This window comes from Lactuca virosa, chromosome 6 (genome assembly GCF_052849685.1).
Source record: "Lactuca virosa cultivar CGN04683 chromosome 6, Lactuca_virosa_CGN04683_v6, whole genome shotgun sequence".
NCBI lineage: Eukaryota > Viridiplantae > Streptophyta > Magnoliopsida > Asterales > Asteraceae > Lactuca > Lactuca virosa.
The window spans coordinates 84,793,015-84,812,613 of NC_136431.1; the positions used below are offsets into that span (position 1 = coordinate 84,793,015).

General features: G+C 32.9%; 2 protein-coding genes and 1 long non-coding RNA gene across 4 annotated transcripts in view; all 3 read left to right on the plus strand.

Annotated features, from left to right (window-relative positions):
• The first annotated feature begins 332 nt into the window (after positions 1-332).
• Positions 333-1,366, plus strand: LOC145119074 (uncharacterized). The gene is made up of 4 exons (XM_079054720.1): positions 333-480; positions 561-683; positions 844-926; positions 1,115-1,366. Exons 1-4 carry the CDS (start codon positions 364-366, stop codon positions 1,158-1,160), a joined length of 369 nt encoding a protein of 122 aa, XP_078910846.1. The 5' UTR covers positions 333-363; the 3' UTR covers positions 1,161-1,366.
• A 300-nt stretch (positions 1,367-1,666) lies between these two features.
• Positions 1,667-2,373, plus strand: LOC145119243 (uncharacterized). Its single transcript, XR_013713756.1, has 3 exons — positions 1,667-1,730; positions 1,956-2,135; positions 2,275-2,373. It is a non-coding gene; the product is annotated as an uncharacterized LOC145119243 (long non-coding RNA).
• A 9,001-nt stretch (positions 2,374-11,374) lies between these two features.
• The window catches only part of LOC145120684 (putative CoA ligase CCL7), a 56,925-nt gene continuing 48,700 nt past the window's right edge, over positions 11,375-19,599 (plus strand). Inside the window, exon 1 of one of the 2 annotated variants that reach the window (XR_013714306.1) lies at positions 11,375-11,596. The gene's annotated coding sequence lies outside the window, so the exon portion shown is untranslated. The remainder of the gene's footprint in view (positions 11,597-19,599) is intronic. The other variant, XM_079056482.1, reaches the window with a different exon arrangement.

Here is a 19,599-nt window from a genome sequence, read left to right on the forward strand (position 1 = left end):
TTATTATTGACTGTTTTACCCTTTGTGCTAAGTTCTTGAAATGTTTTTAGATTGCTTACAGGAGTACAATATCTGCTTTAAAACAGTTGAGAGATCTGAAGATGGTTTAGTTCCTCGATTACCATCTTCAAATACAACTGGAGTTCTACCCGAGGTTAGATTTTAACCATAGTTAAATTGATAAAATTGGTTTAATGTTTTGTATAAATCTTTCATATGGTGTTACTTACCTTTTGTAGTTACTGAAAAATCTGGTTGAAAGAAGGAAACATGTAAAAAGATTATTAAAGACAGCATTAGGCCTCAAGTATCAACAATTTGATATACAACAACAAGCATTGAAACTAACAGCCAACAGTATGTATGGATGCCTTGGTTTTTCCAGTTCAAGATTCTATGCAAATCCACTTTCATAAACAGAGGATAGTGTCATATATATCAAGGAATTCCTATGAGATAACACCCGCTGAGGTTCTGAAGGTGAGTGAAACTACATGTTATTTTATTCATTTTCTGGTCATCTTTCATCATCACTCAATTAATTTTCATATTGTTTTCAGACATTGGAAGCAATGCCTGATTTAAGTGAACCCTCATCCGAACTTTCCAAGAGTAGACAATATCACAACTCAAACACAACGATTGAACCTGTTAGAGCTTATTTTGACAAATGTGGCATACATGTATGTTTTTTATATTAATTTTTAGACTCCGAAGGTTTTAAATACGGATCATGTGCCTGGAAATGATGCATGATCACCATGAATTTTTTGGAAATTGGTGATGATAAGTTTTTTGGAAATTTAATAATATATTCTTGTGGCTATGAATCCTGTGTGACAGTACCCTGGTAGAACGTCGTACTTACCTTCGCCATCTAATAACAATCTCCAGGGTCATATGTCACTTATGGGTTGCTATGGGAGGTAAGATTTTCCAGAAGTTATTTGTTTTGTATTGATATCAGATGATTTTGTTGTTAATAATTTTTTTGGATGGCTATGGGAGTGACATTTATGAAACCAGTTTATTAGAATGTATTTTTCTTGTCGGGAATGAAAATTTGATGTCGTGAAACAACGATTTACTTAGACCATTTGTGATTTTCTTGTAGGAGTCATATTGATGTTCTTGCTGGTCCTAGAACTTCCTCTGAATAGACTCAGACTCAGACTCGGAATGTTAAAGAAAAGAATCAATTATATAAACACAAACTCGGAATGTTCAGAAATGGTGTGGATCCGCCCCCACTGATGTTGAGAAGGTAAGTAAAGCTCTATGTCCAATTTCGGACTCGTTTTGGTAGACATATGCCTGTTAAGTGGTCAATTACTTCTAAAGTCTGTTTTGTTGTCATCTTTCATCTTCACTCGATTAATTTTCATATTTTCTTCAGACTTGGCCTGCTTTATCTCTTATTAAGCCCTCATTTGAGTTTTCGAAGAATAGACAGCAACACAACTCAAACATAGAAGTTGTTTCGGATGTTCTTGAAGAAAGTTACAATTTATGTAACTTGTTTTTTATGTATCTTTAAAATTATATCCATTTTATTCTAATGGTTTTAAATATGGATAATGTGCCTAAGAATAGTGCATGATCTACATGAATTTTTTGTGTTATATAATATATTCTTATGGCTATGAATCCTTTGTGACAGTTAATTGGGCCTCTTACATTGCGTCATCATCTAATAGTGATCTGCAGGAGGGTAATATGTCATTCAAGAGGTTGTAATTAATTCATCATCTAATATATTACGGTGTTTGGAATTGATATCAGATAATTTTGGTGTTAATAAAATTTCATTTGGATGGCTATGGGAGGGAGATTTGTGAATCAATTTATTAGAATTTATTTTTTTGTCATTGGAAAAAAAATGACGATTTGATGTTTATCAATGTTGTGAAAAGTAGTCCAGCAGCTTACTTTGACTATTTGTGATTTTCTTTTAGGAGTTGGCGTGAAGTTCTTGTTGGCCTCAGAACTTCCTCTGAACAGACTCGGATTCGGAACATTAAAGGAAAGAGTCCATTACATCAATAGGGATTACTCAACGTGCAAGACATCCTGATGAACTCACAAAGGATAATGAGAATTTGATGATTGACATTGACTATTATCTAGCACAACAGGTACCTTTTTTTGTAATTTTTAATGTTTTAATTATATTATCTAAATACTTAAATCATTTTTTTTGGGTAATTAAAAATTATAATATGTTTTAACTATAAAAATAAATAGTAATTAAAAAATTATAATATGTTGTCACAGGCTGCAAGAGATGTTGGAGCTCTTAGAGAAGCTAAGGACAAACTGGAGAAGTGAGGGGAAGAGTTGACATGGAGATTAGACTTTGAAAAGCATTTGAGGGTATATTTTTTTGTATTTCTTATATCTAATTAGTTTGTAAATTTTTGTTACAACTTCTACTGATTTGTTTTATCTTTCCATGTAACGATTATTTGTATGACATTAAATTTTATGCAATGGATTGTATTTTTTGTATATGATATTTTATTTTTATTATGAGACATTAAATACAAATTTAATTTGAAAATTAGTAAATCAAAAAATAATTTTTTTTTAAACATATACAATTATGATACGCAAAAATGTGTGTCATCTTCATTTATGACATGGCATTTCTTGACAGGGGCTTTAATGATACGCAATGCGAGTCGTAAATGCGCGTCGTAAGGTTACGACACGTAAATGCATGTCATCTTCCTTTATGACAGGGCCTTCCTTGATACGCAATGCGTATCGTAAACGCGTGTCGTAAATGCGTGTCGTAATTGCGCGTCGTAAATAGACGACGCGCAAAAGCGTGTCGTCTCTCGTTATGACAGGGCCTTTCTTGACACGCATTTGCGCGTCGTCTGAGCGTTTTACGACACGCATTGAGCGTCGTAAAAGGCTGTTTTTCTAGTAGTGAGTGATATCTTTGGGCCCCTTGATGATTTGATGTTGACATTCATGTGCAAGGCCTTGCCCGGACTGAATTGATGTTTTCAATTAGTTACACCTACCTACCTCCTACTAACTCTTCTACTCCTTACTCACATTGCCTCTATCACTCTTTTTCTCACTTTCTTGCTGCCAGACACCACCATTGGACCACCGCAGTCGGAGACGGACCACCACCATCTCTATGTTATCAGACCACCGCAGCCGTCGGATCTGCTTGTGTTTAGCCAAAAACTCTACCTGAACCCTAATCCCTCTTCCTTAGGACTGTTCACTATTTGGTTAAAACCGAATTGTCCAATCGGACAATTTGGATTGGACTATTTGGTTCGGATATTCGGATTTTTGGATTGATTTTAAGTTAAACCGAATTATTATTTTGGATTTCGGATTGGTTTTGGTTTATAAAATATGAACCGAATAGTCTAAAAAAACCGAATAACAACTTATTATTTATTTTTAATATATATAGTTAATCATTTATAAATTTACTAAATTATTTATTTAATTATTAGAAACTTTCATCCAATATAATACTTCAATATATACTTCTTATCAAAAGTTTTTGTCAATGAAATATTAAACTATAACCAAAATTTCTTAAGAGTTGTTTATAAACTATAATTCATAATTAAAAAGTTTTTTTTAGATACTTTTATAGAATTGACTAATATTTAAGTTATATCTATTTTAAATTTCTCGCCTCTTGAAAACCGAATTGTAAAAACCGATCCAACCGAATTGTAATTTGGTTGGATCGGATCGGATTTGAATTTGGTTTGGACTATTCGGATCCATGTTTTGAAAACCGAAATCTATTTGGATTTAGTTGATCGGATCGGATCAAACCTAACCATCCAAACAAACACCCCTACTCTTCCTAGACTTTATCTATCTATCTCTCTGTGTGTGTGTGTGTGTGTGTGTGTGTGTCTCTCTCTCTCTTTCTCTCGTGTAACATCCCAAATATTCAAGACCAAAAATTTCATTTTTGTTAGGTTATTATAAAACCAACAATATAAGAAAACATCCATAATAACATCTCATGTCAAAACCAAAGTGTCAGTAATCAAAGCATGTTATCATAAAGTAATATCAGAGTGTAATCCCAAAGATCTCATGTGCGGAAAACATAGTGTGATGCGCTGCGATCAAGTCGGCTCCTTTCATTTGAAAACGAGTACCTGAAACCAAAACTGTAAACCGTAAGCACGAAGCTTAGTGAGTTCCCCCATCATACCACATACCATACAATCATATAACATACATACTGTCAGGCATATCTGGGTGCCCGACCTACCCCTTCGGTCCTCTCGACCGGTGACCTTGCCTAGCATATCTGGGTGCTGGCCTACCCCTTCGGTCCTCTCGACCGGTGACTGCCTAGCATATCTGGGTGCTGGCCTACCCCTTCGATATCTTTCAACCGGTAACTGGGAGCTGGCCTCCCCTTCGGTATCTTTCAACCGGTAACCGGGGACTATTTCACCCCCTACTACTACCACATAATATCATATCACATATATCATAATCTAGCTAGCATGGCTGGGTACTAAACTACCCCTTCGGTCCTATCGACCGGTAACCGGGGACTATTTCACCCCCTACTACCACTATCACATAACATCATAACATGCTAGAACATAAAACATATCAGGTAGCAGCAAACCTAGATGAATATCACAAAGGCAATCATCTAACATACAACTCCTACTGGTGGGCCGGCATTATGGTCGTAGACCCACCGCTACTGGAAGGTAACTCACGTCACACTGCTGAAGTCCCGTAGACTCAACCCCACACTGCTGAAGTCCCGCAGACTCAACCCCAGCTGCTGGATGACAGATTCTCGAAATGTCAACACCAAAATAACACCCAATTAATAATTGGGTTCCAATACATAACCATAAGTCCATGCTTGGGGGTAAAAGGATACTCTACCCCTAACTTGGCTTAATTCAAGCCCGAGGCCCAATCCAAAGGCCCAAAAGTCCAACTATGGCTCAAAGCCCAACATATGGCCCAATTTTCCAAATTGGGCCCAAGCCTTTACATGTCTTATTCAAAGGCCCAACTAAAAAGTCCAGTCCAACATTTGGTATTCTAATGGCCCAATATCTCATAATAATAAAGGCCCAAACTATGGCCCATCTATGGCCCAATTTTCCAAATTGGGCCCAACTCCTCATATGGGCCTTACCACAAAGCCCATTAATTATTCTAGTCCATTTGCTTGATCTTGGATGGCCTATTAATAACCCAATCATCAAGGCCCAATAGAAAGGCCCAACAATAAACCCAAGTGAAATTAGGGTTTCACATAAAATGACGATTAGGGTTAAGTGTTTCTCACTTAACCCATTAAGGACTTTATCCATTAAGTCCATCACTCGTCTAAATAAATCATATGGTGTGATTGGGCTTAATACACAATTCCATCCTAATGGCCCAAGTGTGGGTCCCGATAAGTCCAAGCCCATAAATCCAATATTAGGGTTTTCTAAACCCTAATTAGGGTTTCCAACCCATCTTAGCACAATAGGCCCAATAGCTAAATCCTTAGATCCATTAGGGTCTATTAAGCCCATTAGTCACATGCTTGGGCTTTTTAGGTCCACTAGGGTCCAATAGACCCATTAGGGTTTTCACCAGGCCCATTAGGGTTTCACTGGGCCCATTAGGGTTTCAAGCACCCCAAACGAATCAACACAACGAGGCAACGCACACCGCCACCCGACCCGGCGGCCGGTGGCGGCAGGAGGCGGCAGCCACCATCCTACGGTGGTGGTTTGAGTTTCTTTCCATTATACTTTTGCTAATTACAAGTTACAATGCCTTAACCAAGAACAAACACACACACTAACTACATAAACACATACATGGCGGCACATGGTGGCAGCCACCATGGCTGGCGGCCATGGTGGTCGTCTTCTCCGTTTTCCGGCCATATATGGCGCAAACAACTTCAAGACCACAATAAACAACAGATATACTCGAGCACATAAAGGTCCAGCCACCTCCCAAGTGGCTAACGTCGCCTGAACGATGAGATTAGCGGCCAAAGAAACGTCGGCGGCAGCAATGGTGTTAACGACGTCAATATCGCGAGAGGGACGACGAAGAGGAGAAGGGAGCGGCGGTTAACCTCACTGACGGCTCCCTAGTCGCTCCTTACCCACTCATAACGAACGACTTGAACTCCCTCGGCAGTTCTCCGGTCACCACGACATCCGACATCAAGGTCGTGGTTGTGGTGCTTCGATGGCAGAGCAGCGGCGGCAGCAAGCTTGGCAACGCAGCGGCGGCGGCTAAAGAGTGCTCTCATGGCGGCGGCTGATGGAGATTAGATTTAGGGTTCGCTGCATCACTAAAACGAGAGGAAGGGAAGGGTGGTGCGTGGAGATTGATGAACGGCAGTAGGAAGATCCGGAGATGGCGGCACCGGTGAGGGTGGAATAAGGGTGGGGGAAAAGTGTCGGCTGTGCTCTCATGCTAGAGTTAGGGTTTACCGAGAGCTATATACCCGACACCCACTCAAACTTCACCCCATAATGTCATCAATGGTTCCTCCCCATATGATTCTTTTCACAGAAAGTCCACAATTTACACTTCTCACCCCTGCTCACATAATTTCTTTCATATTTAGTCACACAGTTACCATTCAGCCCCTCCTTTACAATTTATTCTCAAATAAAATCATATGTTACCCTTTTAACCCCAACCTTCAAATTTCTTTACAAATGGAGTCCGAAATTTACCATTTAGCCCCTGCCTTCATTAATACTTACAAATTAAGTCCGGATTTTACACTTTTAACCCCCAATCTCTTAAAGTGTAACAATTAGCTCTACGAGACCATCATTTGATATATAATTATTTATTTTAGGGCTACTATTCGTTCATTAATTTATTTATTTATCTAATAAATAAACGGGTGTTACAACTCTCCCCCACTTAAATTAGATTTTGTCCTCGAAATCATTTCTTACCATCCCTTACACGCCAACCACTCAAGTATCATGGCCACAATCCTGGGTACACCCTGGCCTTCCCAGGGTAACCGTGACCAATCTTCGCAAGACCTAAAATTCTCATATGAACGAATTTCTCGCAATAAGATCACATCTACTCCGTCTAAAATCTGTTGTCTTGAGACGGTCTGAATCCCTGACAGACCACTCATAATGGATCATTATTGTTGAATCTAGTTCGTTTATCCCTCAAAGGACTACTCAACTTCTAATAGCATGTGGCTCCCACTAGAAAACTGAAATCACATACCCAATTATCCCTGCAGATCACTTATACTTGGCCAAGGCTCAGCTAATCCCACTGTGAGTGACTTGTCGCTTCCCAATCAACCAGTTATTCCCCCCGTACTAGCAACCTAAAACACAATTACTAACGCTGCCCAAACACTGAAACTGCCCGAATACTGAACTGCCTAAAGCAGTATGTTGCCACATGGTTGCTTTCCAAAATCTAATGAGACCTCCCTGGTCTCCATTCGTTCACCAATTATCTGAAATATCGGGATCCTGCCCGGCTGCGGAGCCAATGGACTCCCACTTATTCGCCTCACACGACTTCTGAACGAAATCCTTCTCTGGAACTAGTTGCAACTAGTTATCATGTCACTGTGGCTCTAACAACCTCCTGATCTAACCGATCGGGTCCATGCGTCGAATCCTGTCATCATCCAATCCAAGACTAAAAGTGATTGCTACCTAACCAATGGTAGCCTTATATCACAAAGGAGAGAGATAGAGATAGAGAGAGAGAGTGGGTAGGTGGGGTGGTGTGAGGGTGGTGGCTCCTTATGGTTTTATATTTAATAGATATAAAAAGAGTAAAAAAAGAAAAAAGAAATTAGAAAGGGTAAAGTAGTGTTTTAATATTGATGGAGGGACCAATGATGTAAATTCTCCTAACCACAAGGACCAAGGGTGCAATTTCTTTAAACCATGAAGACGGCTCCTGTCAAATTCTCCCAGATTGGACTAAACCTGCGATTTGGAAAAAAAGCAAAATGACCAATTCTGTAATTTACTCTTATATTTATTATTATTATTATTATTAAAAACATTTAAATACTTATAAAAATGATTAAATATGTATTTTTATTGAATTGTTTTTATATGTATTTAATCATTTTTATACGTTTATCACAAAAATTGTTTTTATACGTTTAGAAAAAAATATATATATATTATAAAAAATATTAAAAACATTTGTTTTTAAGATATAAAAACATATAAATATTTTTATGTGTTTATTACATTTATATGTTTTTTTAGATATAAATACATTTTTGTACGTATTTATACGCATTTCAAAAGTATTTATATATGTGTTTATTTAATAATATTACTAAAAAAGATTTTTAAAAATAATATATTTCATTGCGTTTTTAATAATAACCTAATATTAATTAAAATAATAATAGAAATAATAATATAATTGTATTTAAGTCTTCAGAATTGTATACATTAAATACAAGGGAGAAGGAATAAAAACAATCAAGGTGTATAGCCCAACTGGTAAGAAGGTTCGAACCTTGTTGGCTTCTATTTTTTTAGAAAAAATCTTCATGCATAATAGATATATATACGGAAAATGAAGGAGAAAAGTCATAAAAGTCTTGTAACTCAAGTGGTAAACTCGTTGAACTCGTGGAGGGGAGGCGCGGTTTCTAATATCGCTCCCCTCATTCTTTTCAAAAATGCCATTTTTTCATTATTAAGCTAGTAGATAACGTGACATGTCATGTCAGCCACCACATCATCACATGCATCCAGATGGCATACCACATGACATGGTGAACGGCTGAATAGGTAAAAAATGACTAAAGTTTGGGACTTTTCTAGAGATTTCTCTTACTTTCATGAACATGATTTTAATACAAGTATTTATTAAAAGTATTAAATATTTGTTGAAAGTTTATATGTGAATTATATGCTTATTGACTGGAATATGTGTTAGATGTATATTTGATGACATACGTTGTACAGGCTAGATATGATTCTATATGTGTTAAGATGTGTGTGTGTATATATATATATATATATATATATATATATATATATATATATATATATTATTACATGATAATAATGATAGAAATATTATTACAGAGAAGATAAATGTATACTAATATCTAATAATCTATGTTAAATGTATACATTAAAATTAGGATAGTGTTACCTAAATAGAGTTGGTAATGGAAGTTGATTACAAGCATTATAGACTTATAGTCTTGCCTAGTGATGAGATGAGATTTATAAACGATGCTTAGTTCGAATTATACCTTATATTGTAAAAATATTACATAAGCATGAAATTATGTTGATTACAGACATTGTAATCTTGTCTAGTTATACACTAGGACTCAAAGAGGATGATAAGTTAAATTAAGTTTGGATATTAGGTAGCATCATATTAAGGGTGTGTTTCATAGAAACGAATAGTAGAACTCTGTTATGTGACAGTATCAGGTGTCGATGTACGGAATACGTACCGCAGTACAATATCGTATTCCTTTGGACATCCAGATATGGTGGGTCCGATCAGGTAACTGTAACAATATGTTTGGTCATCTCCCAAAGTAAGATGACAACATTTGATCATTCTAGACGGTCTTGTGAATTACGTTACTAGTGTGGATTTATAACCCACAGACGTGAGATATATCTATATTGTTTAGTAACAGTTAGTTTTGTAGGTTTGATAATTATGGATTATTATCATAATAATATTGTGGGATTAAAAACCTTATATGTCTCACCATGTTTCCCAACCTTGCCCACTCAAATTATATGCATCACATGTAACAAGTTTAGAGCTATTGGAACTTGATTAGTATTTCGAGTGATTAATGTAACATCTGTTGTGTATTGATTATAACATCATCAGGGTTTTGATATTTTGAAACAATAATTTGTATTCAAAATATTTTATTGTACTGGGATTTTCTGTAAACAAAGAAATTATGATTTTAAAGCATAAAGAAAAGTTTTTTCGGTTATGAAAATAGGGGATGTTACATGTCGTGTTACTACCACGACACGGTCGATGGTTGGCCACGACGCGGTGGTTGACCGTTAACCTTGACCATTGTGCATTGACTTATTGACCAAGTTGACTTTTGGTCAACTTGATAGTGTTAGATAGTAGACTAAGGTTTGACTTTTTGTTTTATGTTAGGTGGTGTGTAGTGTCAGCCTTCGGATCTTACGAGCTATGGTGTAGTCTACTTTAATCTGTGAGGTGAGTCTTCTCACTATACTAGAAAGTATGCTAGCTAGATTGTCTTTGTGACTTTTGTATGAAAGACTATGGGAGGACCATGGAAACTATATGAAAGACTAAGGGATGACCATAACAATTGTATGAAATATATGGGAGGACCATAGCAGGAAACACTGCAAGAGGACTGCAGCAATGGAAGTGATTGTAAGACTGATGGAGGACCACAACATTCACATGGGTTGAAACTGACCTGTTGGCTGAAATAGGTTGTAATATGTTATCTGAATATGTATGGTATTTTGTATTTTGGGGAACTCACTAAGATTTGTTCTTACGGTTTCAAGTTTAATGTTTTAGTTACTTTTGGTAGCAAGGGAAAGAGTTCGGCCTGATCGCACTGCATCCATTGGAGATTCCAAACTTTTGTTTTTATGATTTTTCATCTTGATGTTTTTTTGAAACTCTGATTTATTACTCTAATGATAGTTTGGATATGACTTTGAATGGTTTTAATTATTTAAAAATAAAAATTTTTACGTTTCATTTTCATTCGGTCACTCTTACAAAGTTTTAGACAATTTGAAATTTTCGTAATGAGACACTCTTTCAAACGGTCAAACCAAAAAGTTCACTATTTTTTATTTCATAGTGTATTGATCTTTTTTTAGGGTTTTAGAATAGGAGTATTAAACTTGGGCTTAATTGGGTAGGTTTACTTCATAGCCCAACTAATATCATTAACTCTTTGTAATTTTCATTTTGTCTATAGCTACCCACTAAGGCTAGTTTTTTATATAGAATTTTACCATTCAAAAGTAAAAAATAAAAAAGTGCAGATTTTTATAATGATGTCTAACTGGTATTATCCTTTACATGTGATGATGAAGTTCAAAATGTTTTTAAAGTTTGAAAAAACTTGGTTGGCATGCTTAATTAGATATACACCTAAAATTGAAGAAGCCTAGTCTCATTTAAGAGGTTTTGTAGGTAGAAACTTGTCAAAAATGTGCCAAACTATAACGTATACAACATAATGACCACATAAAGAAACATGAAAATAACATTTTAATATTAATATAGATACCAAACAATGATTACAACATATTATATCACCTTAACGGAATTAATGTAAACCACAAAATAATCAAATGGTTGATTATGCATCCGTGGTCCTAGTCTACAAGCCTCACACTAATTAAATGGCCAGGTATGGATCCCTTCTATACCACCTTGAAGTATTTATGTCATACTTTAGCCATCTTTTGAGATTAAATAATAAATAGTGAATAAACCTCGTATGAAAGAGCAGAAAACGAAGAAGGAAACGCTAAAGGAGTTAATCTGAAAGTCAAGAAGAAAGCCAAGCAAGTGACTTCAAGTATGTTTCTTTTGCATGTTTATTGTTTATACGTTTGTAGAAGTATAAATAACTATTCACATTGATTCTTGAATAGACGTACGTTTATCAACGTTCGAGCCCAATTAAAGTTGAGTTCGAGTGTAATTAAAGTTGAGTCCTTAACAAAGCTTCGTTAAACTACAAGATTTGTTTATATATACAATTGTATATGAATGTTTAGTGTATGCATGACTTTTTTAATATAACATATTTGATGTATTGTAAAGGATAAAATCCATAAAAGCCATTATAGTTTTTTTTAAACCATCTAAAGCTTTTTTTTCTGATTTAAATTAATATGTATTTTATTTGTTTTTTTTTTAAGAAAAAAAAACATTGTAAGGGTTTTCAGATAACGCAACTAACCATCAAAATATTATTTTTCTGGTTAAAGTTCTTTTTTTTTATATAAACAAATCAACGTTTTAATGGTTAATCATAAAAAAATATATCATGCTTGTTAATTCAAATAATTTCAAACTATAATGATTATATAAAATTAAAAGTTTTCTGTAATGTCCATCGTTAAGAGAAAACCAAAGGCTCAATGGTTATATCAGAAAAAGATTTCCAATAGTTAAACTGAAAAATAATTAAATCATAACGGTTCTTATTAACTTTGACCTATTTCGAAAAGAATTTATTTTACTGATTATCCAAATGCAATGTTAAAGAAACACTATCGGACTAAAAATAACTCCGAATAAGATTTGTAGAAGATATACTAAAAACACTATATCAAAAGTATAAGGTAATAAAAATAGGAGTATAATATACAATTAAAACATCAAAATATACACTGCTAAACCGGGCCATTTGATCATATTGGGCTTGCATCGATTTTTAAAGTGTATATTTAGTTTAGGCCTCTCTCTCTCTCTCTCTCTCTCTCTCTCTCTCTCTCTCTCTCTCTCTCTCTCTCTCTCTCTCTCTCTCTCTCTCTCTCTCTCTCTCTCTCTATATATATATATATATATATATATATATATATATATATATATATATATATATATATATGGAAAAAGTGAATAGACTTTAACAGTCTCACCTAAGCTTAGGTACTAAACCTCATGAAAATACATTGTTTTACTATAAAAAGATCGCGGTTAGGGGATTCATAATTAACACTTGAAGATGTAGATTCAAGATCGACGCAATAGTTTTGATAAGGAAGAAAAAATATTGATTATCTTAGATCTTCGTGACAATGGAAAAAAGTAATGTTCACTGGAGTGAAGTAATAAACGATAATGGAGGAAAGAATACATAGATGATAAAACGATAATGGAGGAAAGAAATGTTATCGATGATGATATATTTACCAAGTGAAAACCAAATCAGGTATATTTACTAAGTTAAAACCACATATTTTATAAGTTTAGTATCTAAGCTTAGGTGGGGCTGTAATGTATGTTCTCTATCCTCTCTCTCTCTCTCTCTCTATATATATATATATATATATATATATATATATATATATATATATATATATAATATCATTCGATTTTAATTATGTAAGAAGTACCTCGCAAACCGGTCAATGTTGAGGTGCATGGTAATTCGCCATATCCTTTATTTCCTCGGTGGTAGGTTTAGTGCGACTACGGTTGAGGCCCTAAGGGGTCTGAAAAAACGAAGGGTGGGTAGATTCGATATAATAACATGAAAAGTATGATTAAAAATAGATATATGTATAAATAGATGTTAAAGTTCAAATAAAAGTATCGCCAACAAACCAACTATGATCATATTATTTATTGGAAATTTATATATAAATAACGGATATTGAGCAATGGTCATTTGATAGTTGTTAACTGAGTCAAAGTTGCGGTTACATTTTCTTACTAGTTAACTTCTGACTGAAACTTGTTGTTTCCTTTTGCATCTAACTGACTGTGCAAAATGATTATATTACTTTCAAACAATATTTTTTATAATAATGACTTCAAGATTAGATTACACATCATTTCAAAGAAACTACACACATCTGGACATATATATCTTCAAAAACTTTACCATATCTTTAAAACTGCAACACCGAGCTCACACATCTACATATGATTTATCATCTTCTTCATTCTCCCATCTTTTTCTACAAACTAGAGTTGCCTGAGAATTTTTGTATCCACTTACTCTAATTTCTCAGTTTCGTCATTTTTTGGATCTTTGATCCTATACACTCCAGATTTTCTTTTGTACAAGATATTAATCTCACCTGAAACCAATCATCCAAATCAATACAATCTCCAAAATGAGTAATAGAAGCGCCACAAAATTTTGCCAGTTTCTTCATTTAGGAAGCCATAAAAGTCATGATCAACATTCTCTAGTTGCTCAATTGCTTTTGATACAGTCAAAGGAGGGCTAATTTGATAAACATACACACAACTTTAAATGTTGATTTCATCATAACAAGATTTGAGTTTCACACACAAAAGAATAAATAACACCCACTATCTAATGTTACTTCTTGTATATCCTTCAAAATAGAAAATAAATTGCAAAATTAAAGCTCCCACTAATGCTTTTATAGATTTTTGGGTCTATACGTGTACCTACAAACTAAGCTCATACCAATTATATACAAACATAAATGAACATGTTAATTCCTCGATTCTTCCTTCCATAAAGAACTACAAGTTTGCTTTATGCATAAAGTACATGCATAATTGAACAATTGAACATCGAATCCATGTAATCTTTAAACTCTCGTGACATTTTGACATACAGTTGAACAATATTTTGTCATCAACCTTGAACAAATTAGAATTAGCATGCAATTTTGAGTCTAGTGAACTATGGAACAACAAAGTAGTTCAATTGAGAATTCACTGTTGAAATTTGACACTTGTTACTTCTGTAACTAATTAAATAACAAAAGAAAGAAGCGGTAGATTCCTTTTCACTACATTTGACTTCTAAAATCGAAGAGAATAGGATGAAATTTTCATTTGGTTTTTAGTTCGTGGAGGCGATAACAAGAGACGATTGTTCTGTGGAGGAAACTGATGAGTAGGGCAATATGGGAATTGTTGGTTTTTGTGCATTGTTATCCCGGTCCTTGAGTTTTGAAAGGGGGACCGAATCAACTAAATATCACAGACCAATTTAATCATTTGGACCGAGTCCAATGGTTTTGAAGCAATATCAAACATGCTAAATTGACTTTTTGGACCCAGTCCTCGTTTGGACCCAATTAAAACCCATATCAAACACACCCTAAACTAATCATTATAAAGAGTAAATTACACGAGTGGTCCCTAACTTATTTTTTTAACTCGGAAAGTCTCTACTGTTTGTTTTTGTCACGCGCTTGGTCCCTACTGTTTTTTTTTGTTACGCGTTTGGTCCCTGTCTTACCTAAAAAGACTATTATTTAAATAGGGAAAATGGTGGGGTATGTAAGGTAAGGTGAGAGGGTGGGGTTGGGGGTGTGTTTATTTAAATAAATTAAAAAAATCAATGGCAAAATAGTTTTTTTTAGGTAAGACAGTGACCAAGCGAGTAAAAAAAACAAATAGTAGCGACCTTCCGTGTTAAAAAAATAAGTTAAGGGCCAAACGTGCAAATTACCTAAACCATAGGGACCATTCGTGTAATTTCCTCCATTACAAATGACCTTTTAAGAAAATAATCAATTTTTTTAAGTTTTTCAGAAATATCCATTTATTTCCGAATGCACCATTCCAAATTTGATCTTCAAATTTCGGATTCTTTTCTGGTTTTTTTTTTCCCAATATTTTTCTTTCCAAAAGCAATCTTTTTACTTATGTTCGAAATGTTAATCTCAAAGTGTTTAATGTTATCATTTTAATCAATGTCTACTTGTGTGCTCTAACATTATATATATATATATATATATATATATATATATATATATATATATATATATATATATATATATATATATATATATATATATATATCAGTGTAGTAAACATCGGTCTAGAAAGTCGATTAATCGGTCCCTAGGCTCTAGGCGGCCTCGACTAGTCTACGATTAGTGTTGGGAGGTCTTCTTATATGGTCTTGGTCAATAATAATCCTAGGCGGAGCTAGACGACCCTAGGCAGTCTTAAGCGTTCCTGGTGGCTGAAATTTTCAAATATTGAAATTTCAAAATATCAAATATTACACAAAAAATTTCAAATTTTCAAAATTTTAAATAATGTATCAAATTTTTTAAATTTTGGTACATTATTTTAAAATTTTCAAATTTTCAAAATTTTAAATTTTTAAATACTTATTTTCTCAAGATGAATTAATATTTGAATTATTAATGGTACCCGATTAATTATCGCCTTGCCAATTAATCTTTTAACACTAATCCACCGAATAGCTAACGTCGATGGTTTTTTACAACCTTTATATATATATATATATATATATATATATATATATATATATATATATATATATATATATATATATATATATCATATTGTCGTTTTTTTGTTTTGAATGTTTTATAACATTTATCAACTTATCGTTGTATTCATGAATTTTTCATATGTATAAAAAAATTATATTTATGAGTCATTTTTATCGAAAAGAGCCTTCAAAATCAACGAAACGCACCTGAAATGTTCATTAATAGAATTCGTTGTCAGTTTTTTATATGAACAAAATGTTAGTATGTTAAACGAGCCATTATTTTATCCATTTTTGTGATTATTCTTATATTTTATAGGTATAGAACTTTTTTAAATGGTAAACACATGCATTAGAAAAACGATGTGATTGGTAGTTTTACTTGGTAAGAAATCCTCAACTGAATTTAACTATAGATAAAGTTTGTTACGATCAATATCTAATTTTTCACCACATTTAAGTGTGGCTTCAAACGAATACAACACACATAAAGATATTTGTCATAAAATTCCTTCATTTTTTGGAAACAAAAAACATAACTATTTTCATACTCTTCGAATTATTCAAAATTTGTTTTACAAGAATCTTTCGCTTGATCAACAATATATAAAATGTAATTAACTTAAAATTCTCCTCGGCTGATAGTATGACATCTTTATTACTTGAATTTTCATCAAATTGTTTTTGTATGAACGAGACGCTTTAAAGGGAATACTGGATCAATATCATTTCAATCGAAAGTTCCTTAGCATCGCTAGTTACCTTATAGAACCCTACTTCTCTAAATTTCTTGAAGAACTCAATCAACATATTCATTTCTTTAATACCAACAAACTTTTTATCTATATGAATTTAGGTATCAAATTTCACATGTGAATGTACATACATATATCTAAGACAAATGTAAAAAAGAATTGATTTTTTTATATGCATGTACATATGCATATTTTTTTGAAAATGTATATTTACACAAAAAAAATATGAATATGCATTAAAAATTCTTTTTTTTGAAAAATTCATTTTTTTTAAAAAAAATTTAATTTCGAAATATAACGTATATTTTCACTTATTTAAAAAAAATTATTATTTTTTATTTTTTGTATTTTTTTTTAAATCAGCGAAAATATTCCTTACATTTCGAAATTAATATTTAAAAAGATATTTTCAAAAAAAATGCATTTTTAATGCATAATCATATTTTTTTGTGTATATGCATATTTTAAATAAAGATGTGCATATGCACATGCATAAGAGTAAATATATGCATAAAGGTAAGAATATACATATACATATAAATATGAATAAATATATGAATATACAAAATGCATATGCATATATATATATATATATATATATATATATATATATATATATATATATATATATATATATATGCATAAGCATAATCATATGTATTTAATTGCCATATGCATATACTTATTCTTATGCATATGCATATGTATATGCATATGCATATATATATATATATATATATATATATATATATATATATATATATATATATATATATATATATATATATATATATATATATATATACATATGCATATGCATAAGAATAAGTATATGCATATGGCAATTAAATACATATGATTATGCTTATGCATATATATATATATATATATATATATATATATATATATATATATATATATGACATATGCATATTCATATGTATAATATGACATATTAATAAGAATAAGGATATACATATGCATATAAATATGAATAAAGGTATGCATATACATATGCATATGTATATGTATATACATATGCATATGTATATGTATATACGTATACATATGCATATGCATATACATATGCATATGCATATACATAAGTATATGCATATGCATATTCATATGTATAATATGATTATGCTTATATATATGCATATACATATGCATATGTATATGACATATACATATGCATATGTATATGCATATGCATATACATAAGGACATGCATATGCATATTCATAAGTACATGCGTATGTATATGAATAAGAATATACATATGCATATGCATAATATGACATTTGCATAAGAATAAGCATATACATATTTCAAAAAAATATGCATATGCATATACTTATGAAGTATATGTTTGCTCTTTGGAGGATTAGAGTATAGTTTTGTCTGTTAATGAAAGAAAACGTTAAGAAAAACTTGGTCGTTTAATGGAGGAAAAAAAACTAAATATGAAGATTATATGTAATGATATTAATAGGAGAAGGAATGGAATGGTTGATTCCATTAAAATGGTTATTAAGTTGACTAAACTCCCTAAATGAATCATACAAGTATTAAAGTATAGTTTTATTTTTGTGTATATGCATATTTAAAAAAAAAACATGTGTATATTGATGTTTAGAATTGTGCGAAAGAAAAGGAAATAAGTTGGAAATTGACAAATAGCAATAAAGGGCAAAATGGTCAAAGAGGGTAAATTGGTTATTTTTGATGGGTTTTGAGCAAAAGAACATTCTTATGTGCACATGCAAAACCCTAAAGCTTTGGATCTAGGTTTCTCTATTGTACATGCAAATTATCCAAAGCTTATAAACCCTAGATCTAGCATATCAAAAACGAAATAACATATAAACAGGTTTAGATGATTACCTTTTGATTGTTGCAAGAATCTTAAAGCTTTGAGAGCCTAGTATCACAAATGTAATACCTGTAATTGATCACAAACACCAAGGCAAGAAGGATAATCTTGGAGAGAGGATATGGAGGCACAAAATCGGCTCTATGGACTCTAGGGTTCTTTTGGTAGCCGATTTTGGATGCCCCGGGGTCCTTTAAATAGTGGTGCTGCTAGGGTTTCAGTCAAAACCCTAATTGGATGACTTAGGCCTTAGGCAGTCCAATGGAACATTCTGGAATGAGGCTTGGACGATTTCAAGGTGGGACTCCACCTAATTTCGTCTACCCCCTTAATCCACAAGATCCACAGCCCAAAATCCAATTATCTTATAATTGCAATTCTAGTCCCCTAAGTTCAATTAATCTCTTTTGATCACATAATTAATTTATTAATTAATTCTTGACCAATATTAATTAACTAATATGATTTCTCTTTTAATATATTATTCTTATAATATATTAATAAACCATAATAACCTCTTTCCCCATTAACTATCCAGTCGAGTTGCTTTAGTGAAGGCAACCCAAAAGGACCATGCTACAACCGGGTCAAGTACATACCAAATATAGTTATGGACTTAGACACTAATCCAACAGTCTCCCACTTGGATAAGTCTAATAACTATAGATGCAAGTACGACTTCAAAATCCGATTAGAAATTATAGCTCTCAAAAGCCGCTGTTGAACTCTGACTCGTCCTTTAGATAAGGGATCGTATAGTCCTCCGTTCTCAAGATATCGTGAGGACAATTACATGGAACAGAGTTATACTTATTGTCCAGCGGTTTGTTTCTCGATCTCTGATCTGTCTGACATATAACTTAATTGAACACATCAACTTAGTCCTGACCGGGCCCGACACATAAGTCAAACCAAATCATCGAGGGGCCCAAGACATCGCTTTTAGCCTTTTAGGATAAAAGGAACAGATAAACTTCGAC